At 30.1% G+C, this 27,683-nt stretch overlaps 4 protein-coding genes across 7 annotated transcripts; 3 read left to right on the forward strand and 1 right to left on the reverse strand.

Annotated features, from left to right (window-relative positions):
• Nucleotides 1-391: 391 nt before the first annotated feature.
• LOC103577032 (ankyrin-3) lies at nucleotides 392-18,715 on the forward strand. 2 transcript variants are annotated; one of them, XM_014444010.2, is made up of 25 exons: nucleotides 392-462; nucleotides 542-813; nucleotides 3,136-3,237; nucleotides 3,319-3,451; nucleotides 3,523-3,686; nucleotides 3,764-3,919; nucleotides 3,978-4,106; nucleotides 4,174-4,371; nucleotides 4,452-4,748; nucleotides 4,828-5,025; nucleotides 5,096-5,242; nucleotides 5,656-5,805; nucleotides 5,889-6,482; nucleotides 6,562-6,745; nucleotides 6,807-7,014; nucleotides 7,085-7,102; nucleotides 7,181-7,405; nucleotides 7,467-7,821; nucleotides 7,881-8,085; nucleotides 8,153-8,342; nucleotides 8,412-8,550; nucleotides 8,613-8,895; nucleotides 8,968-9,111; nucleotides 11,137-18,565; nucleotides 18,624-18,715. In XM_014444010.2, the coding sequence occupies exons 2-24, from the start codon at nucleotides 766-768 to the stop codon at nucleotides 18,549-18,551; spliced, it is 11,682 nt and encodes a 3,893-aa protein (XP_014299496.2). In that variant the 5' UTR covers nucleotides 392-462; nucleotides 542-765; the 3' UTR covers nucleotides 18,552-18,565; nucleotides 18,624-18,715. The 2 variants fall into 2 exon arrangements, with proteins under 2 accessions (XP_014299496.2, XP_014299497.1); XM_014444011.2 differs by lacking the exons at nucleotides 7,881-8,085; nucleotides 8,153-8,342; nucleotides 8,412-8,550; ... (2 more) ...; nucleotides 11,137-18,565; nucleotides 18,624-18,715 and having other exon boundaries at nucleotides 7,467-7,830.
• Nucleotides 9,675-10,649, forward strand: LOC106694037 (uncharacterized). Its single transcript, XM_014444008.1, has one exon. It carries the CDS (start codon nucleotides 9,675-9,677, stop codon nucleotides 10,647-10,649), a length of 975 nt encoding a protein of 324 aa, XP_014299494.1.
• A 958-nt stretch (nucleotides 18,716-19,673) lies between the features above and the next one.
• On the reverse strand, nucleotides 19,674-23,053 carry LOC103577028 (alkylglycerol monooxygenase). 3 transcript variants are annotated; one of them, XM_014444017.2, is made up of 9 exons: nucleotides 22,673-23,053; nucleotides 22,002-22,149; nucleotides 21,648-21,775; nucleotides 21,376-21,527; nucleotides 21,202-21,305; nucleotides 20,819-21,133; nucleotides 20,381-20,515; nucleotides 20,205-20,318; nucleotides 19,674-20,136 (listed from the first exon to the last, which is right to left on the reverse strand). In XM_014444017.2, exons 2-9 carry the CDS (start codon nucleotides 22,128-22,130, stop codon nucleotides 19,921-19,923), a joined length of 1,293 nt encoding a protein of 430 aa, XP_014299503.2. In that variant the 5' UTR covers nucleotides 22,131-22,149; nucleotides 22,673-23,053; the 3' UTR covers nucleotides 19,674-19,920. The 3 variants fall into 3 exon arrangements, with proteins under 3 accessions (XP_014299503.2, XP_053597819.1, XP_053597820.1); XM_053741844.1 differs by lacking the exon at nucleotides 22,673-23,053 and adding an exon at nucleotides 22,283-22,663; XM_053741845.1 differs by lacking the exons at nucleotides 22,002-22,149; nucleotides 22,673-23,053 and having other exon boundaries at nucleotides 21,638-21,723.
• Nucleotides 23,054-23,471: 418 nt separating this feature from the next.
• Nucleotides 23,472-26,564, forward strand: LOC103577027 (nucleolar complex protein 2 homolog). The gene is made up of 10 exons (XM_008557498.3): nucleotides 23,472-23,638; nucleotides 23,713-24,117; nucleotides 24,189-24,310; nucleotides 24,378-24,487; nucleotides 24,548-24,705; nucleotides 24,772-24,996; nucleotides 25,120-25,308; nucleotides 25,398-25,649; nucleotides 25,738-25,953; nucleotides 26,024-26,564. Exons 2-10 carry the CDS (start codon nucleotides 23,767-23,769, stop codon nucleotides 26,522-26,524), a joined length of 2,124 nt encoding a protein of 707 aa, XP_008555720.1. The 5' UTR covers nucleotides 23,472-23,638; nucleotides 23,713-23,766; the 3' UTR covers nucleotides 26,525-26,564.
• Nucleotides 26,565-27,683: the final 1,119 nt, after the last annotated feature.

The following is a 27,683-nucleotide window of genomic DNA, read 5'->3' on the forward strand; positions in this document are numbered from 1 at the left end:
CTGTTTTTGCAGGCGCGATTGGCTTAATTAATGCCGTTGGTGTGCAGTTGTCAAGCAATTGAATAATTTTTTTTTTAATTTTGATAATTATGGTTTGTTTTTCTCAGTGCGGTAAAAAAATTGCTTCTAGACAGAGTACTATTTAAAGATTCAATGTAAAATTTAAATAATCATTTATTTACGCTTTCGTAATTACATAGAAAAGTTTTTTAAATTCTGACTGGAATTTAAATCTTACAAGGGTTAAATTTGTTTGAATAAGTCAAAAGATTAAATTTCAAACGATTTGTCTTGATGATTCGTCTTGTAGTTTGATATTAACGTAATAAATTTAACGCGTAAAATAAAAATTACAAAATTTAAAACCGTAGATCTGATAATTTATCAATTACTTTCATTAAAATTTTTAATAGAAAACAATCATGAGTAAAAAGAAAATAAAAGAAACAATAATTTTTGCAAGTAAGTGGGTTATTTATTTTTATGATAACTTAATAATACATTCAGACAATTGAATTTAATAATAATAATAATATTTCAGAGCTGCATCTTGCATTCGAGTATAAGGAAAAGAGTGTATAAGAATAAACAGTCCGAGAGTAATCTTAAAATCTATAAATAAATTTATGAACGTACATCTTGAGTGTAGAGCATACAAGTTGGATACCTATTTCATCGAGTCCATTTAAATAGCATTTAAGTCATTTTATATTTATTGCTTATTTTTTTTTTATTTTTAAAATCTCGAAGTAGCTGACAAAAAGAATGGTAATAACGATGGAGTCAACTTATCCCCCGATAATACTACTTCAGGTAATGAATAATGTCTCATTGTTAAATTTAACGGGTTCCAATAATAAATCGATTTGGTTTTTTAATTTTAAACATATAACCTTATTCATTTTATATTCATATACTAAAATATTCGTCGGGGTTAAAAATAAACTTGAGAATTAAGTCGCATCTTAATTTTTTTTATTAACTTGGTTTTATTTTATTGAGGTATAAATATAAATATTGATTGATAAATAAAAAATAAATAACTTTATGCATGGGAACGATTATTGAAAGTAAAGGTGCAAGTTTTATTATTGGCATTTTTTCCTCAGCTTAACAAACTCGGTGCTATTTTGAGCTGTTAAATTTGTTACACTCTATTGATAATGTTATTTTCAAATAATCTATTATACAATCTACTTAGTAGCTTATATTTTTTTTTTTTTTAATAAAAATACAAGTTGTTGAAATTTTTAATCGATTTATTTTAAAAATTTAATTACACCAAATAAATAAAATTAATTTAAAAAATGAACAATAACTTCTTTTTGCTGCATTAAAAAAAAAAAATTCCTTAGGCAATTAATTTCCAAAGGTTACGTCACAATAATGCTCACAAATGCGTGAAGCCTGAATAAAAAATCCTGATTAAAATGTATACACCTTAGACGTCGTGACGACGACGAGGACGTCGTCGTCATCGCAGTAGTTTTAATAGGGGCTGTTTTATTGATCCACAATAGTATAACAGTGTTGGCAAGTCGGTGGTCGCGTCGCCCCTCGCTTTTTAAACCTCCCAGTAAATTTAAGCTTAAACAAAGTAAACAAATTTACTATTTGTTAATTAATAATTGATTATCAAGTGTCTATACATAATTAAAATAAATAAATATGTATCTTCAATGTATTTTTAATTTTTGTGCCTCTGATATATATTTATAATTTATTGAGCTTGCGCACTCGTGATCGGACATAAACACGCAGGATTAAACTTCGTCCCTGTCACCATAATTTATAATAAAAAGTTGGATAAAGCCGTACACGGGGCGGCTCCTTGCTATGCCGGTATATAATTCGTATGATTAATTATTGAATATATTATTATTATCATTAATATTAAATATATCACATTTATCAATAATTAACAAATTAAAGTGTTAAGTGATAAAACTGGATTACAAATATCTTTAAATATAATTCGTCTCTTTTTAAATCGAGACAATGGTGACAGATACGAGTCAGGTATTTATTAAATATTCATTTTCAAAAAAAAAATTAAAAAAAAAAAATTTTTTTTTTTTCATTTCTTCTTTTTTCAAAAATTTTTATTATCAATAAAATAAATAAAAATTTATTGTATAAAAGGTGTTAGTACTAAAAGATTAATTGCTTTTTTTTATCGGTAATAAAAGAATAAAAACTGAGGGCGTGATTTTTATTTCGATAGTTCCATTCATTTTGGACAATGAACGATATATATGAAAGGGTTAAAAAAAAAAAAAGAAAGGGCGGATACTTGTAGACAGAAAAAAAATTCAAAGACTTGACATCTAATGAATACTTACGCACTTGCCTCAGGACAGAAATGTTTTTTAACCCTTACCAAAGTTACAATAAAAAAAAGTACTACAGATATTTTAAAAAAATGTATATTTAGCAAACAAATAAATTAATCCCCACTATTAAAATTTGCTAATTAGCGTAGTATTGATTAGAGTCGTTAACAGTTTTAATGTTGTTTTTTATTGGAATCAGTGAATTTTATTTGCTTCAAGTACTTGATCGATTGAATTATTATGTAGGGGAGCCTGGGGCACGAAGGCCCCCTTAAGCCGGTTTTTTCTTTTTGTGGCTTTTAACCATAAAATTCATTTATTTTCCGTCGATATCGAAAGAATAAGTAGAAATTTTGCAAAAAATCGAAAAAAAAATTTGTTTTTTTTCTGGGGCACGAAGGCCTCCTCTCCAAAAAATTATCAACAAAAATTTTTTTTTTATTTCCCGTTAAGTTATGACCTTTATAATGTTTTTATGACGTTTTAGGCCAGTATGTGATGTATGAGGTAAAATGGACCATTAAAAAAAAAAAATTGTCACAAAAAAATTAACTTGACGGAAAATAAAAAAAAAATAATTTTTTCTTTATAATTTTTTTTTCGAGTTGTCCGTTTTGCCCCTCATATCACGTATTGACTTAAAATATACTAAAAACATTATGAAGGTCATACTTTGACGGAAAATAAAAAAAAAAAATTTTACCTAATTTTTGAAGAGGGCCTTTATGCCCCAGGGGGGCCTTCGTGCCCCAGGCTCCCCTATGAGCATGTGTGTCATTTTATTATTTATTTATTTTTATAGACGGACGATACGACGGCATTCCTTCGAGCTGCACGGTCGGGTAATTTGGAAAAAGTTGTTGAATATTTAGATTTAAATCTCGATATCAATACGTCCAACTCAGTAAGTATTTTTTAAAAATAAATTTTTTTTGGTATTGTAAAGTTGATAAGATTTAACTTTATTGATTAATTGTTTTGATAGAATGGGTTGAACGCGCTACATTTGGCATCGAAAGATGGACACGTTGAAATAGTAACGGAATTGTTAAAAAGAGGAGCTAAAGTTGATTCTGCAACTAAAAAAGGAAATACTGCTTTACATATTGCATCATTAGGTAATTTATTATTAATTTTGACTGTTTGTAAACTCTTAATATTTTATTTTATTTTATTTTTAAAAAATCAGCTGGACAAGTTGAAGTTGTAAATATTTTATTGCAATATGGGGCAGCAGTAAATACACAATCACAAAATGGATTTACTCCTCTTTATATGGCAGCTCAAGAAAATCACGATCAAGTTGTTAAATTATTATTAACGAATGGTGCAAATCAAAGCTTAGCAACTGAAGTAATTTAATTATTAATATTTATTTATTTAAAATACTAATTACTTTATTAATTTATTAATAATTATAAATATTTTAGGACGGTTTCACACCACTTGCTGTCGCAATGCAGCAGGGACACGATAAAGTTGTAAGTGTTTTACTCGAAAACGATTCGAAAGGTAAAGTTAGATTACCGGCATTGCATATTGCCGCTAAAAAAGACGATTGTAAAGCCGCCGATTTACTTCTTCAGGTAATTAATTTTTAAAAAGATATTTATTAATTTTATTAATTCAATAAAATAATTTTAGAATGACCATAAACCAGATGTCACATCTAAAAGTGGTTTTACGCCACTTCACATCGCAGCTCACTATGGTAATGAAGAAATAGGACGTTTGTTAATAAAACGTGGTGCTGATGTCAATTATTTAGCCAAAGTAAATGATAAATAATTAAAAAATGAATAAACAATAGATTTTTTAATTGAAAGATATTATTTTCCAGCACAATATAAGTCCACTTCATGTAGCAGCCAAATGGGGAAAAAATAATATGGTTAAATTATTGTTAGAAAACTCAGCGATGATTGATGCTAAAACCCGTGATGGTTTAACGCCACTTCACTGTGCAGCAAGATCTGGCCACGAAGAAGTTGTGTCAACGCTTCTTGAACATTCCGCGCCGATAAGTGCACGTACAAAGGTAATTATCATACTCAAACTTGGAAGAAACAATAAATTATAATTAAATGAATTACAAATTTATTATGTTGATGAGTTTAGAATGGACTGGCGCCACTTCATATGGCATCCCAAGGTGATCACGTTGATGCAGCACGTGTATTACTTTATCACCGTGCTCCAGTAGATGAAGTAACCATTGACTATTTGACGTCACTTCATGTAGCAGCGCACTGTGGCCATGTACGTGTTGCTAAATTACTTCTTGATAAAAAAGCCGATCCAAATGCACGTGCGTTAAATGGCTTCACTCCATTACACATTGCATGCAAAAAAAATCGTATCAAGGTTGTGGAACTTTTATTGAAACACGGCGCGTCTATTGAATCTACCACAGAAGTAAGTAAAGTTTATAATAATAATAATTATTATTATTGACTAAATTAAAAATTACAATGGGAAAAATTTTTTTTTTTAGTCTGGATTAACACCTTTACATGTCGCTAGTTTTATGGGATGTATGAACATAGTTATATTTTTACTTCAACACGAAGCTAATCCTGATGTACCAACAGTTAGAGGAGAGACACCTTTACATTTAGCAGCGCGTGCTAATCAGACGGATATCATAAGAATTTTATTACGAAATGGAGCTAAAGTTGATGCGCGTGCTAGGGTAAGTTATTTATTTTTGTATATATTTATTTATTTGAGAAATATTATTAAATAATAATTTATGTTTGAAGGAGGAACAGACACCTCTACATATAGCTTCAAGGCTAGGCAATGTTGACATTGTCATGTTACTCCTTCAACACGGTGCATCGGTCGATACAACGACAAAAGACATGTACACTGCACTTCATATCGCGGCTAAGGAAGGTCAAGAAGAGGTAAATAACAATCAAATAGCTCGTATTGCTGATTATATTAATACACAAAATACTTTATATTTATTTTGGACTCGTCACAAAGAATACATGATATGATTATTTGTTATTATCATTATTATTATTATTATTATTGTTTCAGTTTATTATTTTTGCACATTCATTTTGTTATATTTAGGTACCTGTTTTTATTTTCACTAGTTAATAAAAATAATTGTAAAAAAAATATTTAATATTAGTTATTTTTTATTTAGTTGTAAGCACGTATTGTTTTTTTTAGATTGCAAAGTAGATATTTAATTTTAAAAATTTTATTCTCAGGTAAGTGCATGTTTGTATGTATTTTATTGTTTGTAGTAAATATATATGTAGATATATGTTTTAAAATAATAATTATTGTATTATATGAACAATAGGTCGCTGGAATTCTTGTCGAAAATCATGCGTCAGTAAAAGCACTGACCAAAAATGGATTTACACCATTACATATTGCTGCGAAATATGGTAATGTGAATGTAGCTAAAATATTATTACAAAAAGACAGTAAACTTGATTCACAAGGCAAGGTAATTAATATTTTATAGCTACAGAAGACAATCTGATGCTGATAAATTATTTGTTTAATTAATTTGATGTTTATATTTTTTAGAATGATATTACACCATTACACCTCGCTTGTCATTACGATCATTCCAATGTAGCAAATATGATATTAGAAAAAGGTGCATCAGCAAATTTAGCGTCTCAGAATGGCCATACTCCATTGCATATTGCCGCGCGTAAAAATCAAATGGATATTGCGTCAACATTACTTGAACATGGTGCTGATCCAAATGCACAATCTAAGGCTGGATTTACGCCATTGCAATTGAGCGCACAAAAAGGCCATTATGATATGACTAATTTATTAATTGAACATGGCGCTGATCCAAATCATAAATCGAAAAATGGTCTTACAGCATTACATCTTTGTGCTCAAGAAGATTCTATTCGCGTAGCATCTATTTTAGTTAAAAATGGTGCTAATGTTGAAAGCCAAACAGAATCGGGTTATCGACCCATTCATGTGGCCTCACACTTTGGAAATTTATCAATGATTAGATTTTTACTTAAACATAATGCACAAATAGATGTACGGACAAGTCATAATTATACTCCGTTACATCAAGCCGCTCAGCAAGGACATGCACACATTGTTACTGCACTTTTGGAAGGAAATGCGTCTCACAATGCTAAAACAACAGTAATTTTATTCACTTAATTACTTACATTTATATTGATAAAATTTTTGTTTATAAATTTTTATTTTTATCAACTGTCAGGATGGTTTGACTGCATTGAATATTGCACAAAAGTTGGGATATATTTCAGTAATGGAAGTATTGAAAGGATTGGATTATGATACGCAAACTCCGGACAACAAAACTTGGGAAGAAAAATACAAAGTTATTGCACCAGAAAGTTTACAAGAAACTTGTTTTATGTCTGATTCTGATGACGAAGGAGGTAATCAATTATTCTATTATTTAAATCTCCCTTTTAATTAAAACTTATTTTATAATATTAGTTTCAGATGGTTTGACAAACGAACAACCCTACCGATATTTGACAGCAGATATTATGAAAAGTTTGCGTGACGATTCATTACCTATTGACGTAACCCGCGACGATCCGATTCATCGTCAATTGTCTCATGAAGAAAAACAAGAATTTACACAAAGCAATAATTATTGTCCTCCGGAAAACTTTGATTCAACTGACGCAATTAATGTCGGGTATGTAAATAATATTTTCAAATAAATAAATTAATTTAAAATATTTATTAATTTAAATTATTTATTACAGAAGACTACACTTTAGATCGTAAGTTATATTTATTTGAATTATGACAAGTTTTTGGTAAAATACTAATTATTAATTGATTTTTTTAATTAATTATAGATTTTTGGTAAGTTTTCTGGTTGATGCACGTGGTGGAACAATGAAAGGTTGCCGTCACAGCGGAATAAGAATAATTGTACCACCAGGAAGAGCAACAATGCCGATCCGAGTTACTTGTAGACTACTGAAACCAACAAAAGTTGCTAATCCACCAGCATTAATGGAAGGTGAAGCTTTGGCGACACGTATTATTGAAATGGGTCCTGTCGGTGCTACATTTTTAGGGTAATGTTATAAATACATATAAAATATAGTGATTTAATACTTATTAAAATGTTTTCCACAGACCAGTATTGATAGATGTACCCCATTTTGCATCGATCGAAGGCAAAGACCGAGAAATAATAATAATGAGAAGTGAAAATGGGGAAACATGGAAGGAACATGATAATTCACGTGACAATGATGACACATTATTAAATACCGCTCACGATTCTCAAATGAGCACATCACATTCTGGACGTATTACCCGAATAATAACAACTGAATTTCCCCAATACTTTGCTATCATAACACGAATAAAACAAGAAGTACATGTAATTGGTGCTGATGGTGGAATATTAATTTCCAGTGTCGCTAATCATGTTCAGGCTGTTTTTCCACCTGGTGCTCTTACGAAAAAAATAAAAGTTGGATTACAGGTAAATTAAATTAGTACTTTAAGATGATGGAGGAAGAAATTAACTGATTAATTTTTTAGGCTCATGTTATACCAGCTGATTTGACAGCGAAATTACTTGGAAATTGTGTCGCAGTATCACCAGTTATTACTATAGAACCCAGAAGACGTAAATTTCATAAACCGATAACTCTAACTATACCAGTGCCTCAAGCCGCTAATAAAGGAATGATTAATGATTATGCGGGTGAAACTCCAACACTGCGTTTACTCTGTAGTATTGCTGGTAATTATTTTCAATTAATTGATTTATTCATTGATTTTATAAATAAATTTTTAATTTATTTATGAAGGCGGAACAAGCGAAGCTCAATGGGAGGACGTAACAGGATCAACTCCTCTGACATTTTTAAATAATCGTGTGTCTTTTACAACAACAGTTTCGGCAAGATTTTGGCTTATGGATTGTCGTAATATCAGTGAAGTTCCTAAAATGGCCACGGAACTTTATAAAGAATCACTTTTTGTACCGTTTATTACTAAGTATGCTAAAATATTTATTATTTCTGATCAAAGGGTAAACTATTGGATAACTTTTTTTTTAATTAACAGCTTTGTTATTTATTCAAAACGATTTGATGTCGTGGAAGCAACATTACGTATTTTATGTATGACAGATGGTAAAGATGGTTTGCATACTTTGGAAAAACAAGAAGAATTTTTGGAAATTGTCAAAAGTCGTGATGTTGAAGTAATTATTATTAATAAAATAAATAATTTATTAAATAATTAATTTTTGTTGTTTATCTGTAGGCATTGGATGGTAAAGATTTGTACTTAGAATTTAGCGGTAATCTTGTACCTGTAACAAAATCCGGCCAACAGCTCAAATTTACATTCAAAGCATTCCGTCAAAATAGACTGTCATTTAATGTTAAAGTTAAGGATCAACTTTTGGATCCAGTTGCACGGATGATGTTTATGCGAGAACCCAAAGTTGCAAAAGGTGAACTCGCTCAACAGCCAATTTGCATTTTAAATATCGTTCTACCTGAACCAACAGTACCAAAGACTCCATCAAACTCGAAATTAAAAGGTAATCAAATTTATTTATTTTCATTTTTTTAATTTCTACCCTTTCGTTTTTCGTTTATTTTTTTTTTTGTAGAATTAGATTACGATTTCATTAGTAAAATGGATATTTATAAATCAACATATATGAGAGATTATGGAGAAAAACGTGATATTCCAAAGCCAACGTCACCAAAACAACAAAAATTAATTAGCGATATTTTAGATAAAAAACAAACAGGTATGTAACTGAGCATGTATTTATTTATTTATATAATTACATATTTTTTTATTTTTTTTATGCAAAAAGAAAGCCGCCTAATGAAATTAAATAATATTTAAACTATTAGTTTATTATACAAGACTTCAACTATTATTTAAGAGTAAATAATAATAATAATAATAATAACAGCAACGAAAATATACGCAACTAAATCCAATTATAATATATAGATTTCAGTAGGCTTCATAAATTTAATTTATAAAAATAAATAAGTCCTCGTAGAAAAGTTTTATTTTATTAGACTTCAGTATCGTTGTAAAAGAACTAAAACTAACATCAACATCTTTCATATTTATAATAATAATATATTACCAGTAAAAGTTTTAATAAAAATAATAAAAATCCCACTAAGCGAGAGTGAGTAAAAAATAAATAAAAAAAATAATAATTCAGATTTAATTTATTATTTTAATTTTTTCAGGTTTTATTTTATATATTTAATTTACTCTCTCTCTTTCTGTTTTTCTATCTTTCTCTATCAACTCTGAAAATAAAATAAAATCTTGTAATTTAAAATAATAATGTGTGAAAACGAAGACTCATTAGATATCGGTACTGTAAATACTGAGGATAGATTAACAAAACAAGATTCATTACGGTCAGAAAGTCCGTCATCAATAACTGGAGCTAAGCCTAAAAAGAAGACTAAATCACGACGACGTTTAAATGCACTGATGTCTAATGTTTCGATCCATTTTTCTGATACTGATTCAGAAGGTGAATTAACAATTATTAATCCACAATTACGTAGTCCGTCAAAGCAACGACGATTACCGACCGTTAATGGCATTCATGATAATAATAATCAAGTAGCGCCAACCATATCAGTGACACTGGAAAATGCGGATGCTGAATCGCAAGATTTACAGTGGGACGGTCTTGGTGGATTTCCAAATGTCGATAGACGCAGTAGTTTTGCTGATAATCTGACGGACGTTGATGAAATTTATATGGGCAGTGATCAGGAGTCTGGTGGAAATAATAAAATTGAACGAAAAGGTTTGACAGTAATGGAAAATACTTGTCAAGGTGAAACAGATCTTGAAGATGTATCTAATGATGAAGATGCTAATGACAATGACGATTCAATTGAACCCCCAATTTTAGTACCTCATGCATTAGATATTTTACGTGAATTTGGTGGTGGTGGTACGATCACTACCAAAGAGGGAGATGGCCCCTTTTCTGCGGAGATAAGAAAGCAAATGTCGGTTGATGAAGAAAACTATGAAGAAGAAACTGGTAAACATGAAAATATAGATGATTTGTTGTTGATAAACGGTGAAACTGATACTGAAGACGTGGAAGCGTCTGATGAAGAAGAAGAAGTTGATGGTGCTTGTGGACAAAAAGAAGTTATTGAAGATTTAGATTTATTGGCTGGTTCACAAGTTGTTGTAAAAAATGTTAACAAAATGGAAGATTTGTTGAGTGTTAGAGATGCTGGCGATGATGGCCTTGCTGACGGTCTTACTGATGTTGAAGATTTTGAATAAATTATATATTTATGAAAAATAAATTTATTAATATCTATTTAAAGATACGAAAAATAATAATAATAATTTCACGTGTGCTTTCTTTTTGCACTTATTTTTATTTATGTATTTTATTTAGTTTATTGGAATATTTTTTTTTAAATCGATGTAAATTAAAAAAAAAAGTACATTGATTGTAATAAAAAAAAAATCGATATATTTAAAAATTTTATTTTTCTTCCTGAATGAAAAATTTTTTTTATTTAACATATTTACAGAAAAAAATGGTGTTCTAATCCCCGTAGATAATTAAATGGAATTACATACTTAATTATTCAAAAATAAGTATTAGATTAATAGATAAATTTTATCTCGTTAAAGAAAAAAATATATAAATTCTCGTTGGCAGTAAAAAATTAAAGAAAATCGTTGAAAGTTATAATAATGTAATAAATTTATGAATTAAATGGAAATAAATTAATATTTAAAAAATTCTTGGTTGTTCTAGATGCCGAAATAAATGAATCCTTTGCACAAAAAGTGGCTTGTCCTTTAGAATCCGTAGACGCTAGTTATCCTAACAATATTAATGATAATAATGTAAGCAATAAACAAGATGAATTATTATCTCCAAATTTAGAAAAACAAACGTACTCGGAGAAACGTAAATTTTGGGAAGATATCACTCGAAATCGGGATAGTTATCAGCGTTCAGAGTCGGAAATTTCTCGGGCCTCCCAGATGACGATCAATGAAAGCGATAGTGATTATTTACAAAATCCTATTTCAGAAGAAGAAATGGATCGTATGCTTGACAATACAACGATGCATTCTGAGACAATGGAAGATTTAAATATACCAGATATGTCGGAATGTTCAGTCGCTGAAAAAGCTCATTATTTTGAAGAACAAATTCAAAAAGAAATAATTGCCACCACAACTGGTTCACGTCCAGTATCAAAGTTGATATCCCAAGATTCATTGCCACGTGACAAACGATTGAGTTCTGGTGATAGTTTTATTTACGATCAATCTTTATCTTTAACTTCAGACAAAGATTCAGCTTTCGAGGTTCAAAAAGTTGAGAAGAAAGATGAACACGATATTGATAGGCAAGATAAAAATTTGAGTGTTGAAATAAAGGAGAGTAAACGAGATGAAGAAAAAATACCCAAAGAAGAAATAGTGAAAAATGAAAGTTTAAGTCTGCAAACAAAAGATGATGAAAATTTAACAAAAGAAGGAGAAATTAAAAAAGATGAAAAAATTATAGAAAAAGTTGAAAGTTTTATTATTGAAACAAAGGAGAGCAAACAAGATGAAGAAAAAATACAAAGAGATGAGATTTTGAACCTGGAAACACCGCAAATTACCCAAAATAAAGAGAAACCATCCGAAGATAAAAGCTTTTGTCAAAAAGCAAAAGAAAGTAAATATGATGAAGAAAAAATGAAAGAAACGATAATCCACAAAGATGAAGGCTTAAGTCTAGACAGACAGGAAATTAAGGAAAGTAAAGAAAAATTAATTAAAGAAGAAATAATAAAAGATGATACGGTTATGGAAAGTTCAAATTTTGAAACAACGAAAATAAAAGAAAGTGAAGAAAAATTATTTAAAGAAGAAGAAACAAAGACTTTGACTGCAAAAGAATTAAGAAAAGATGAAAGTTTGAGTTTAGAAAGTAAAGAAGGTGATCAAATGAAAGACATAAAAGAAATATGTCAAGAAACCAAGGTGACTATAGACAATGTAGTTGAACAAAATGTAAAACCTGAATTCGTAGAAATGTTTGACACTAAACCGTCTTTAATTCCAAGAAAAATAAAATCCGAGGTAACTACGACAACATCGATTGAACCTGGGGACAAGGTCAAGACCGTGGATAAAAAAGTGACTGTAATTGAAGAAACTAAAATTTTTGGTGATGATTCAATTATTACTAAACAGATTTGTAGAGAATTTATTGATTCAGAAAGTAAATTGAGTCATCAAGATTTAGTCAAGACGTATAAAACACCAGAAGATGCGCACAAACTATCTGACATATCGAAACTAAGTCCTGAAGATAAGGTTTCAAAAATCCCTACTAAGATAAAAGTTGAAACTAAAATAGAAAGTTCAACTCTCGTTGAAACGGACAAAGATAAAGACAAAGAAAATGGTAAAAAAGAATCTAAAATACCAATATTTTCTGTTAAAGATAAAGGATTAAAAGCAAAAGATGAAGATCTACTTAAGGATGCTGATGATAAGAAGAAAAAGTCGGGAATACCAAAACGTATAGTTGAGACGACTAAAGTTTTTGAAAAGATACCCAGCGCTAAGGAAGATGTGATCACGGTCACGGAGACAAAAGTTACGGAAAAAGTATCACAGCATATTGAAACTCATACGTCTGAGAGAAAAATTCATTCTCAGACAATTACAAAAACATTTACTGATCCTGAAGAAGCTTTGAGGGCTTTCGAAGCTACGGAAATGATGTACGAACCAGAGACACTCATTACAACATCGAAAATAGATCATGAAGAAATGGTAACCGTGGGAAAGAAAGAGATTAAATCATCAGAAGTTACTCGTGGTGATGAGAAGACATTGAAACATGAGGAAAAAGAACGAGAAGTGAGAGAAAAATCATCCGAGTCAACAGTTACGACAGAAAGTCAAGAAGAAACTATTGAAGATAAGACTCTTAAACACGAGACTGTAGATAAGAGTACAGTACAAAATATCGAAGTTAATCTTGTGAGTGGTAAACAAATGATTGATGCACGTGCTTCACAAGAATTGAAATCACTCAAAGATGAGATACAGATTCACAAAGTTGAAGATGATGATGGTGTCGTGATACAAGAAGCAGGAACGACAACTTTAAAAGAGCATGAAATTGATACTGCAGTTAAAATAGTTAAAGATCAGTTGCAAGAGATGCAGGACAAGGAATTTGATATGTCGAATTTGGGAACAAGTTTGGAGGATGAATTGAAAACTGCTGTTATTCGGGAGCAGACTCATGAAGAATCTTCACGTCATTCAGATACTAAAGTATTTCCATCAAGAGAAACAACGGAAGATATTTCACGTGATGAAGCTTTTGGTGAAGAATCCACTGAACATTCTGAAGAAGATAATTCAGAACGATATGCTTCTGGAGATACTCATGATAAAACTGAGGCGAGAGATATTGCTGAAACATTAGTCCAGTCGATAGAAGATGAATTAGAAAAACGATCTGAAAGTTCAGGTGCTTTAAATTTGGGTTTTGAATATGACGAGGACAATGGTAATGATGTTGATGATGGACCTGAATCGGAAGATTTTGATGAACAATTGGCTGATGATTTGACGAAAAAGTTTGAAAATATTATGGGCAAGCGTAAAGAAAGCCAAGTTCAGGTTATTGAAAGTATTGAACAGATCAGAGCAACTGTTTTTGGACAAGATGAAAGACTAGATAAAGATTCAACACGTGGTAGTTTGAGTATTAGTGAAGACTTAACTAAAGATGAAGATTCAACTCCTCATGATCGTGAAGAAAGCCTTTTATCATCGTCATCACACGCTAAAGTTATGGAACGTGATGTTACAATGAGTCCTAGCAGTATTTCTGATCAAATAGATTTGGAATCGTTTGGTTCAGAACAACAGCAAGCTGAACAATTGAGCCCAATGCCAGTGGTAGAATATCCAGAAGAACTTAAAGTAGGTGAAGAATATTTTGAACAACCTGATGAGTATGTGTCTCCAATGAATTTTACAAATTATGAAAGTACTGGTGCACGAGTTTTGGAAATAATTGAACCCAGCAGTGTCGGTCTTCGTCGTGGATCAAGACAAGATTCTGTAGATGTATCTTCTTTGGAGATTGATGAGTTACGTTATGAACCTGATGGTGATGATGATGAAGAGCATTCATTAGATGAAAAATATATGAAGAATTTAGAATTTGGAAAATTGCACGAAAGTCCAGCTCTTGAGGCATTGGACAAAATTGGTCTAGATCGTGATTTAACTTTCAGTCCCAGTTCAATGTCTGATTCATCAATGATTCCTGAACGTAGTCTAAGTCCAGGAAAAGTTAAAAGTGGAGGTGAAAGTGAAGACGGTGGATTTTCATCTATGGAGCCTGAAAAAACAGACGTTGTAGAAAAAGTTTCACAACTTGACACTAAAAGTATTGATCGGGAAATAACTCCGACAGTTATTTCACCAAGAACTAAACTCAAAGAGTTGAATATTAAACCGGTAGATTGGTCAATTGGCGATGAGAAAATTGAAATCCAAGAAACATTGGAACCTTCTCAAGCATTTGACAAAGAACTTGAAGAGTATCAGTCGAGTATGGTGAAACAGCAGAGTTTGACATCACTGAATGATGTTTCTGGTGAACAAGAATCTACAACAAGATCTTCAGAAGATGTCAGTACCATAGAGTCTGTAAAAGAAGCTTCAATGGAATTAACATCTAAAGCTCCAACTAAATTTATCGTTGAACCGGTCAGTGAAAGTGAAGTTGAACAAGAGTTAGTTGAAGATAAGTTAGATGTAAGTTGCCAAGAATTAGTGGCAACTCTTCAACGTGAGTATGAAGCAAAAACACCGACTGATGAAAAAATTCCCGTAACACCAAGAAGAGTTTCTGAAAGTGAAGAAGATTCTGAAATAGTTGAAGGTAAACATGCTGCTGATAATGCTGAAAAAGTAGAAATTAAATTGAAAGAAGAAGAAAAAATAGAAGAATATGTTAAACAAGTAGAAGAACCTGTTAAAAAAGTTGAAAAAAGTGAACCGGAAGAAAAAGATATTGATACTCTTGAAGAATCGGAGAAGAAAGAAAAAGAAAATGCAAATGTTGAAACTCTTAAAAATATAAAAGAATCATTTGCAAGTAAAACAAAATCTCTTGACGAGCCACAAAAACATTTAGAAAAAACTTTTGACAAAGAAAAATTTGGCGCCATGTCAATAGATTCTAGTCCGTTTAGATTAAAAAAAGAAGCAAACGTAGACTTAAGTGCCAGATACGCAATAACAGTTCTTGATCAAGTGGTAAAACGAGAAATAGAAGAAGTTAAAGAATCTCTAGAAGCCGCTAAACAAGATCTTATTGAAGAGTTGAGTGAAAATAGTGAAACAATTGTACAAATAAAAGAATCACCTTCGGAATTCCAATTTAAACTTGAACCTGAATCCATACCCAATGATCTTCCATTTTTATACAAAGCACCCTCATTTGAACAAGCAGCTGATCAAGATCTCACGTCTTCGGGATCACCTGTTGCCAAACCACGAAAGCATGAGACCCAAGAGGATGAAAGTTTATCAGAAAAACGTATTTTAAGTGACAAAGATGATACACTGAGCGAATTACCGAGTGATAGACCAACAGAAATAAAAGTTGCACTACACGATGACGAAACAGAAAAATCAGGACCGATTCCAGCAAGTAGATCTAGTTCAGATGTAGAAAATCGAGATGATGGTTCCAGTTCATTGTCAGTTCCACCCCAACCGATCCCACGAAAACGTCAAAAGCCAGCACGTATTTCGAAAAAAATTCAATCTGAAAGTGAAGGAGGATCTAGTTCAGGAGAAAGCAGTAATTATCAATCTTGTGATTATGAAACTAGTAGCAGACCAAGTTCATCCGATATTGAAGTACTTCAAACGGCGTCAGGTTTTCTTTCAGCCACCGCGTCTGAATACGAAACTGCAATGATGTCTCTTGAATCATCTAAACAGACTTCCCAAGATTATCAGAGTGCTGTTTCAACTTTAAGTTCACGAGAATCTATGAAATCCTTAAACTCACTGAGTTCTGGTCATTTGGGCAGTATTGACAGTACAAGTGAATTGACAGAAACTCTTGTTGCTTCCGAGCCTGAAATGGATAAAGATCAAATTGATGAAAATCTTGAACTTGCATTAGATAATGATGATGAAAAATCTTCTGTTTCATCGGATAGTGATATTCCACTTGATGATACTTTGGATAATCTTACGGGTGACATTCCCAGCAAAATGAAACGATCATCAGAAATGATATTCCAGCAGATTTCAGAAGACGCTGATACATCATTGCCTGAAGCCTTGGAAGGATCTACTACCGAAGAGGGCCAATCTACAAAAGTAACTTCTTCGATAATTATCAGTGAAGATGATGATCTAAAGACTAGCACAATTGATGCTATTTCTGATCAGATTAGTTTGAAAGCTGAAGAAAGTTCATCACCGGAATTTAAATTCAAGTCAATTGAAGCTCAATCAACGGGGGATGATATTGATTCGTCGGAATTGAAAATGAGTTCATTAACTACCATTGATGAAGTTGAAAATTTATTACTTACTAAGAGATCAGTTTTGCAGCAAGCCAGCATGTCAACATCATCAACTTCAGGTGTCTCTATTGAAACAGTAGTTGAGCGTGACTTAGATCGTCATTCACCTGACAGCGATTCATTTGAGTTAGTTGACAAACCCGATATAATTGATGACTTTGTTGTTGTCGAGGAGGTTGGACGTGAAGCCGAAGAATTTGATTCTGAAGGTAAAAGTATATCAATAAAAGCTATTCCAGCAAGTAATATTAAAAAATTTGATCGGGATCTTGAAAATTTGATCACTGATACTAACAAAGATGTCCCAGCATCAAGTCAGGCATTACCAAAAAACAATGAATTGTTTGATTTTGAATCTGAAGAAAGTCCACCGCAAGCGTCCAATGAAGATCAATCATCCCAACAATCTTTTTCGGATGACGAACAAGAGGCTAAGAAGTGGATGGAGATGCAATTTACTGCTGATCCAAGAGCTTATGAGGTGGAATACGATCGTGGACCACTTGAAGATATTAAAGAAGAAGAAATAACTGATTTTGAAGCTGGTAGCAGTAGATTTGGTAGTCTTGGTAGTCATAAAGGTTCCATTGGTAGCAGTGGTAGTATGAAAGGTAGTCTTGGTACTGAATATGATATTCTAGCAGGTAAAAGAATTTTTTCAAAATCAGTCGAGCATGACAATATTTCAATGAATTCACTTCAAGAATTTGAGTCTCTTGAAAGTACGGTTATTGATAGTGCAAAAAGATTTCAATGTGGATCACAGGATTCGGTAAATAATGGTGGTAGTCTTCCACGAAGATACATTGCAAGTCGTTCTGGTCACGGTGATGATATTTCTGTATCATCACTTACAGATTTTGAAGGCTTAGAAAAAGCCTGTCGCGAGGCTCACATGATTGAATTGCGTGCCAAAGAAGAAGAAGATCTTCTAGATCACGAGAGCCCAGAAAATCGATATCGGCTTGAAAACTTGCCAAAACCTAAACCAGCTACCGACATAAGTGCTGCCGGTTCTTTTAATCCCAGTACTTCAGGTTCAGACGATTATGAAAAACGAATAATGGAGATTGACGAAATAATAAGAATTGCTCAAGCAAATGTTGAAAAATTTGATCGTCAAGATGACACGACTGAAGATATTTCGCAAATAGATATTACTGACGCGGAAAAAGTTGAAACTATCATTCCTTCTGGACCTCAGGCTGAAATTGACCTGCCAGATGTCAGAGATATAAATATTATGGAAACTAGTACAGATTCATTGGAGCTTGAGGATCCTGATAAACATAATAATTTAATGTGCAGAAGTTCAGATTCATTGGAAATGAAAACTACCGTTGATTTTCCATCACTCAGTTATTCTGATTCGTTGAATAATGTTCGTGATTCACAGGATCAATACATGCCCGATCAATTCAATAGCTCACGTCGTATTTCATCAGATTCATTGGAAGTTCAAGTTATTGAACAACCTGATAATGACGACAGACATATTCCTGAGGGTAGTAATTATCAGTTAGAGTCTAAGATTACGAATAATGGAAAAACAACAATTACTCCAGCTACTACTCATGCGTAAAATTAATATTATGGGTAAGTATAGTTTTTAAGTTAAACTTATTGTTATTGTAAAATTATTTTTATTTTACAGGTAAAGAAAAAAAAAGAAAGAAAAGTATATGCAATAAGTAATCGAAAATAATGTGCGATGAACTTGAGAAGCTTTACATGTGTGGTACTGAGTGCTAGCTAATAAATAAAAAAAAAAAAAAAAAAAATATTAAGTATTTGGTATTTGTTGGGCTTGTGCATTTATGAATAAATAGGATTTTATAAATATATATATAAATAAATAAAAAAAATAAATATATATACACATAGATCTTTATATTCGTTTATTATCGCGGTGTTTTATGACTAACGTACGTAATAAAAACAATAAATCATCCTCATAAAATAAATATTTACAGTAATTAATAAAAGACAATTATTAAACAATAACTTTTAATTATATACATTGAATGACATACAGTAAATAAATCATTTGAAATATTATCATATAAACAGTGGTAGTTTTTTTAATAAATAAAATTTTAATAAATTTTTATGCTAAAATACGAGGATTGCTGTCCTTGATTTTTAAAAAATGCTTGTTTTTAAATTTTTACACTTATGTTGCTAATTATAATTATTAATTGAACAATTTATTACTTTTATTATGTTTTATTTGTATTATAATAAATATATATTGTATTGAAATGGCATATATAATACATTATTATATATGTTTTTGTAAAGCATTTTAATCTTCATATAATGCCTTTTTGAAAATAAAAATTCAAATGATAAATAATTATCAATTAAATAAACAATTTAATCGAATACAATAATTTTTATTTATTTCAATATACTTCCCTGTAATTCGTCCTAATTTTTTATAGGCTAATCTACAAATGTCCAGAGTAAGTGTTTTTTTTTTTTTTTTTTTTTTCTCCAAGTCTAAAAAGAAAAATAATTAAATAAGAAATTGTCGGAAATCTTCGGTTTGTAACCGCGTAAAATTGGATTAGTTTTTTAAGAGTGGAGGTGGCAATTGACGGCTGTTCGCTGAGTCTGAATGGACTCCTCAGAGGTAAAATAATGGCATCGAAAAATTTCTAGATGTACTTCTAATAGATATAAAAATTATTAATCCAGAAAACTTAAAAATTAATTAAAGAAAAGGTTTTGGTAATAAATGAAAATGAAAAAAAATTTAATAGAAATAAATTTTAATATTTCAGTCAAGTGAAAATTTTTTCACATTGTATGGCTGCCTGGCTCTTATTATTATCACCAAAGATTGCTTGTCGTTATCTTATTATAAAATTGGCTCAAGGCTTTTAAAAATCATATCAGTAAATTAATAATTATTTAAATTTATTACTTGAGTAATTTATAGATGGATTTTAATATTTTTTTTTTTTATTATTAATTAAATTAATTATCCAAAGGCAAGACGATAAGACATAAATATATGAAATATAATAATTATTATTGTTGAATAAGACTAGATTTACTATACATCGAGTTAATTCAATGATATTTGCATATTTAAATTTATCAAATAATAATCCTATTGATGTTAATGCAAATATATTACCCATTATTAATAATGCACAGTCCTGAAAAAAAATGTGTTATTATCATTTTTTTTTTTTTTTTTTTTTTAGTAAAATGAATATTTACTTACTTGTTCTTTACTATAAATATAAAAATGCATATAAAATGCTATGGAAAAATGTATAAGTATATACAATTTTAGCCAAGTTGATATTAATGGATCATATTTATTCCTAGAAGTGACCTGAATTTAAAAAAATAAATTATTACAAATTTTTGACTGATATGATATGTATATAGTCATACATTTATTTTATATTCATCAAGACCAAGTCTTGGTGATCCTGGAAACCAACTTGGCCCTTTCCAATAAACAGATAATTTATCCCTGATCGTTTTCATACTTTTACTTCTGTCAATCATCGCTTTTGTATAAAAAGTCTAGAAAAATATTTATTTGAATTAAAAAAACCAATAAGGGCATCCTTAGACAGTGTTCCACACTTTTTAAAAATATCTAATGACTTTCAAACTTCTTCCAGAGAGCGAATGAACTTTTAAATCACTCCCACTACGTAAATTTCGAAATCGCGCATGTGCAAAGAAAAGTGGGAGAATATTAAGTATACAGAATCCCCAAAGTGGGGGTAAAAATTTTGTCATTGGATATTTTTAAAAAGTGGCGGGTGTTGTTTGAAAATGTGTTTTATTTTAAATTATTAAATTGAGTAATTAAATATTTACTTGTAAATATATTGGATTAAATGTCCGTGGACTAACAACAAGGCCGTAAATAATATTTTTATCCGGCAATTCTCTCATAAAAGTACCAAATAGTCTATCCCAAATAATAAAAACACCTCCGTAGTTTTTATCTAAACAATATAAATTACAACCGTGATGTACACGATGATGCTTCGGTGTATTGAAGATAAATTCAAGTAGTCCCAGGTCATTGATAACAGTCGTGTGGATCCACAGCTGATAAATTAAATTGAATTGATGGTGAGTTATAAAATTCGACGGTGGTATAAATAATGCCAGTGGTAAGTAAAACATCTGAGATAAAAATGAAACGAAGTTCATTATTAAAATATATAACGATGAAATATATAATATCAACTTACAAAACTACACCACTGCTGTAATATTGACTGCCGGAGGCCAACCACAAGATTGAATTCCTCGCTGCTATGGTGGACTTGATGTTGTGACCACAAAAAATGTACTTCTGTGTTAATAATAATATTTATAAAAAACAAAAAAACATTATATTTATTTTGAAAATAAGATAATACGACCATGGTTCGCACGATGGACCCAATAGTAACAAAAATCTACTCCTATCAGAGTTAAGTACCACATCCACAATGAATTCCAGGGTAAATTCAGTACATGATATTTATTATAAATATAAATGTACATATAATACTCAGCACCTCGAAAAAAAATTCTAGAATTCGGTTTAAAAATTTGAATTAATATTACGCCAAATTTTCCTTATCATTTTAATTATTATTATTGAATATTTATAATTAATTTTTGTTGACATTAAAATGTTACCTAAGCTTACCGTCCAGACTCTTGGAGCATCCAATGAGAAAGTGAAGTAATATGATCATTCAAACGGAATGTACTTTTTTTTTTCACCAACAATACTAGCTGCTCCATAATAATAAGAAGGAAAAATGGAAACCATGCCTATTAATCCAAAATATATATTTTTAATTACCATTTCAAAAATAATAATCTATAAATTGTATTACAAAAAAAAAGTCTATCAAAAGAGTAATTGTAATTTAATCTTTGACTCAATAAAGATAAGATAAAATTAAATTCAAACTCAATCTACAGATAAAATTGATAATAAATAACTGATAAAATTTATGCTTATAAGTAATAATTTTAATTTATTTAATAAGATTACCTGATATTGATAGTCGGGTACTTCCGCTACAGATTCGAATGCCGATTCAAAAGGGTCAACAATATACCACAACATCCCAGCATTTTTTATATGCATTAAATAATCCGTTTTGTAACTTTCATTCATCATTAAATTTGATATTCAATACCTATTGATTACATTTATTACTCGAATTATTAATAATTTAATAAGGTAATATTTAAGTTTAAAATATAAAATAAAAAAACTTTTATGAATCTTAAACTATTATTTAAAATAAAAATAACTGAATGAATAAATACTTGTACAGTAATTTAATGACAATTTCCATGTATGAGTATATTTGAATATGTTATATAAGATTGATTAAATAAAAGCAAACTCTAAGTACTGGTACGATGTGTACACATGCACTTGATAAGTTACACGTCTGTCGTCTGTCGTGTATCGTCGATCGTCGCCAAACAACGTGTGGATATCTTCAAGAAGTGAAACTCTGTATAAATAATTTCATTTCACATGACCATTTTTATTCATTTTTTTTCTTATCGCTTTTAATGGATAATTTATTTATGCATGTTACAATTAATCATGTCAGTTTAAATAAATATTTATCGTAAATTTACGCTGGGTATTATTTGAATATCATTAATATTTTAAAATTTAATTATTAGAGTACGGAAGAAGATTACTTGATAGTAAAAGAATATAGATTATCCATTTGATATAACTTATTAATATTTTATTAATTTTTTGTTATGAATAATTTTATTTAATTAATTTTTTCCGGTTTAATTATCACGATAATTCGGTATTTTTTACGACAGATAGTTAATTCAATTTCAGCGGATACTGAGATGATAATATGAGGCGCGCATTTTATATTTGTTGTGAGTGATCTATTTATATCGTGTATATTTATCGGGAACACATCAAGGCCGTATGAGAAAGATGCGCGCGGCTCAGCGGGAAAGTATTTGTCAGTATGAAGATTTAAATGGAGAAAAAAACTCTAGAGTAAACGAGAATCGTAATCAGTAGAATTGTATAAAGAAATTACTGAATATTTTTGATGTTGGTATGTATTATTAACCATCTAAAGGAATTACATTTGCGACAAAGATAATAGGAAGAATAAAACACTCAAAACTGCTCGATTCTGTGTTATTATTGTTCTAGGGTCCAAGAGCAATATTTTTTGTACATATTTACAACCTGAGAGGAATCAGATGTAAAATAAAGTCTAATGATAGACCCTCAGAGGTTCACTTTTGTGTTGTGAGCTGCTGTGAGATGCTAAGATGGATCTGGGACAGTAAAAGTTTTTATTCTCCATTAACTGGGTTTGTTTCTCATACTTTTATTCTTGAACCTTCACTTAATTTAAATTAAATCTCTAGCTTCAATTAATAATCCACCCCAGTAAAATATCATTCAAATCAATTATCGTTTCATAGAAATCGTCTTTTCGTTGTAATTTGAAGTGGGGGTAATTATTCGTTCCTCTTCGCTTCCCCTTACTGCGTTTATTATGTTTCGGCTGTCTCAGCATTAGTTTTACCCACGTGTTTCATTTAAACAAACAGAAATCTTATAAATAGCAATAATTTAACTAATTATCAGTATCATTAATAATTTTTATAGTGTATTTATTACAGGTAATTTACGTTTACTAAATCAACCAATAACCTAATATCTCATTTGAATCTTATAATTGTGTGTAATTTTTTAGGTTAGACCACGTTTCCATAACTTGTAATTAAAAAAGTTTTAATTAGGTCTAACAATGAAAATAAAGGAAAAGGGAACGAAAAAAGTCAAGCTGATGAAGAAAATTAAAAAAAAATCAGTGAAAAGTAAAAATCTCAGTGAGGTTACGACTGATGAATTTTTGGATGATGACTTTGAGGTTGACGATAGTGAAAATGAACCCGTGGATTCAGACAGCGGAGAAAGTGAACTCGACCCCAAGGAACATAAGAAGTCTTTGAAAAAATTAGAAAACACTGACCCTGAGTTTTATAAATTTTTAAAACAAAACGACAAAAAGTTGTTGGAGTTCGAGTTATCTGATGATGATGTTGATCAAGGCTCTGATGACGAGGAAGGAGTTCATGTACCGGATGACGATTTAGCTGTACGTTAAATTAATTTTTTTGCTACAATCAAATTAATTCGGCAAATTTTAATTATAATTTTTGTAATCAGGTAAATAGTGACGAAAGTGATTACGAGGATAAGGAAGTAATAAAAAATCAAGCACAAGGTGGACCTGTCAAAGTAACTTTAAAGTTACTCAAGAAATGGCAAGAAGAAATCCAAACAGACAAGTAAGTGTGTTGAATAGATTAGTTTATAATTATTTAATTGATATTTTAATTAAATAATTTATTTTAGATCCATCAAAACAATAAAATGTGTCGTCGAAGCCTTTCATGCCGCGCTTTTGACAGTTGCCGATCCAGAGGAATCAAAAAATGTCGAGTACAAAGTTGAAGGAAGTGCTAGTAAGTATTTTAATTTCAATCGATTTTTCATTACATAATTAATTTAAAAATTTTCCGTAGTATTCAATGGAGTCGTACAATTGTGTGTAATTAATCTGCCAACCGCATTCAAAAAATTTTTGAAAATTACCACAGACTCACGATTTGAAGCCCATAAATCAAAACGCTTTGCTAAAATAAAAGGAATATTGAAACAATATTTAACTGACTTACTCCAAGTACGTGCGAAATTTTTTAATTATAAGTCAGTCGAATTTCAATTTATTTATTAAATCTTATTGTAGATTTTGGAAAATGTCACATCAGCTGACATACAAGTTGTGTTATTGAAGCATTTACATCAAATGATTTCGTTTACACAATCTTTCTCCTCATTGAATAAACCGCTTTTGCGTATTTTATTGAAATTTTGGTCAACTGGTGAGGAAACAGTACGCATTGTTGCGTATTTGAGTATAATACAGATGGCAACAACTCGTAAGGAATCAATTCTTGATAATCTTTTCAGGGTAAATACTAAATATTATTATTTGTTTAAATCCCCGAGAGTCGGACTCTCCTGAGCACCATCCGTTTTTGCTACGGTGTTACAGTAATTTTTTTTTCTAATAATGATAATTAATTAATTACAGACAATGTATATAAAATACGTTGAAAATTCAAAATTTGTTTCGTCAAATTCGTTGCCAGGAATAAATTTTATGAGACACTCATTAGCTGAAATTTATATGCTTGATCATAATCTAGCTTACAATCATGCATTTTTGTATATACGCCAACTTGCTATACATTTAAGAAACGCATTGACAATAAAGAAAAAGGTATATATTTATTTTATGAGACATCTTGAAGTTTAACAAGCGCATGGTGATTTTAATTATTTTTTTAAAATATAATTATTTATTTTAAGGAGCAATTTCAAGCAGTTTATAATTGGCAGTACATTAATTCATTGAGATTTTGGTGTAAAATAATAACATTGTCAAAGAGCCAATCAATGTTACGCTCGTTGCTGTATCCGTTGGTGCAAATAATTACTGGGACAATTAAACTGATACCTACCTCACAATATTATCCATTGAGATTCCACTGCTGTCAGATGCTGATCACTCTGGCTAAAGATACAGAAACTTTCATACCTGTTTTACCATTTTTGTTGGAGGTATGCTCTATACTTTTTGATTAATTATTTTTATTTTAATTAGTGTTAGTAATTATTGGTTTTTTTTTTTTTTTTTTTTTTTGATCAGGTCCTGAATTCTTATGATTTTAATAAAAAACATCAGAGGTCACAAATGAAACCCATGTCATTTATGTGTTTACTGCGAGTGTCAAAGGCCCAATTAAAAGAAAATGTATTTAAAGATGCTATTATTGAGGATATTTATCAATTGATACTTGAAAACGCGGCTAATGACAGTCACACTGTATACTTTCCAGATTTATATGTTCCATGTATTATACAGGTAAGAAAAAAAAAATAAACGACTTCCTGAATAATAGACGAGTATGAGTTTAAACTTAAATTTTTTTCAGTTAAAATCATTTTTGAAGAAATGTAAAGTTGGTAATTTCTGTAGAAAAATAAAACAATTGGCTGATAAAATTCAAGAAAACCGTCAGTTTGTCGAAGGCGAACGTAACAAAGTTGTATTAAATCTTGGTGATTTAAAATCAATTAAAAACTTTGAAAATCAATTGAAAGTACAGCAGTCACCTTTATCTAAATTTTATGAAAGTTGGTTTAAAGTAAACCAATCCCAGAAATTGAAATTATTAACCAACAACGATGAATTGGGAGACTACAAATTACCTGGTCTTAAGTCGCGTAATAAAAGACGTAATGATGACGGTGATCATGATAGTGACCTGGATATGCCCGTTGAAGAAATGAATGAGCTGTTGGAGAAGCAAGCTGATAAGAAAAAAATGAAGAAAAGGAAAAATAAAAAAGTTAAATTATCCCATGGTAATGATGAAGATACAAGCAGCGTAAATGATATTGTTAAAGATACTAAACCTGATGACTGGGATTAAATTCATTTTTTTTTAAAATAAAATTTATTTTTTAAACCTACTGGAATGATTTTTTTTTTATTGGCTATTTAAATCGATAAGTTTTTGTTGTGAGCTGGGGTTTGAAGGTTTTATTGGAGGCCGTTCCCATGCACAAATTGTGTGTTTAATATAAATCGGCGATGACGAGGGGAATGGAGGATGTGGAGATGGATGGAAGAAGAAAATCCCAACCAATTTTAAGGTGTCGCTTCTGGTGGTCTATTTTTAACAATTGTACGAGCCAACCAGTCGGGAAGTTAAAGAACGTTAGTTGAGACCAACATTTGAGCACTATTATAAACCCACATCCTCGTGTGTTGTAATTAGCGGTATGTAAAGTGTCTATATTGCTTTGTAATTACATTTATTTTTTTTTTTTTTTTTACTAAGCGACACGCTAATTATTATGTTTACACTGTAATTATCACTCATACTTATCATTTTAAAATAATTATTATTTTTGTTTATTATTAATTAACTAAAACTTTGATATCTATAAAAAATTAATTCAATTGTAATTACGTTTTTTTTTTATTCAACATTTATAAATTTATTTTGATTAATATAAATTATTTAAAAATTAAAAAAAATATATATGAATCAGCAATCGCTTTGAAGTTTGATTTGTTTTTGAAAACTGAGGAAAACGTTTTATGAAAACCGCTAGTCACGCCAGTCAATATATATACCTATAAATATATATACATATAAAATATATCTTCAGAAAGTTTGAGGTAAGAATATATATTTTGTAAGATGAAAATCTCGGTGGTTGTGTATTTCGCGCGTCGCCCGGACAGTGATCATTACCCGTAGCTTAAACTTAACATTGTCTTATTATTTGTCTATTACGTAAATTATTTAATAATAAATATCAAAATAAACACATTGTACATTTATAAATCTATACATATATATATATGTATATCTAAATAAGTATACAAATAAATATAAAAACGTGTATTTTAAATTATCGAGTGATAAAATGAGGAGAGCATCGTTAGATAAGTAAATATTTTTATTTATTTATTAAAAATGATAAATAATAACAGGTAATAGTATATATCTATATATTTTTTATTAAATGAATTCGATCGGTTATATATTTGTTTATTTTTATCCAGTTCAAAGAACTGGT

Source organism: Microplitis demolitor, chromosome 9 (assembly GCF_026212275.2).
Source record: "Microplitis demolitor isolate Queensland-Clemson2020A chromosome 9, iyMicDemo2.1a, whole genome shotgun sequence".
NCBI classification, from domain to species: Eukaryota; Metazoa; Arthropoda; class Insecta; order Hymenoptera; family Braconidae; genus Microplitis; species Microplitis demolitor.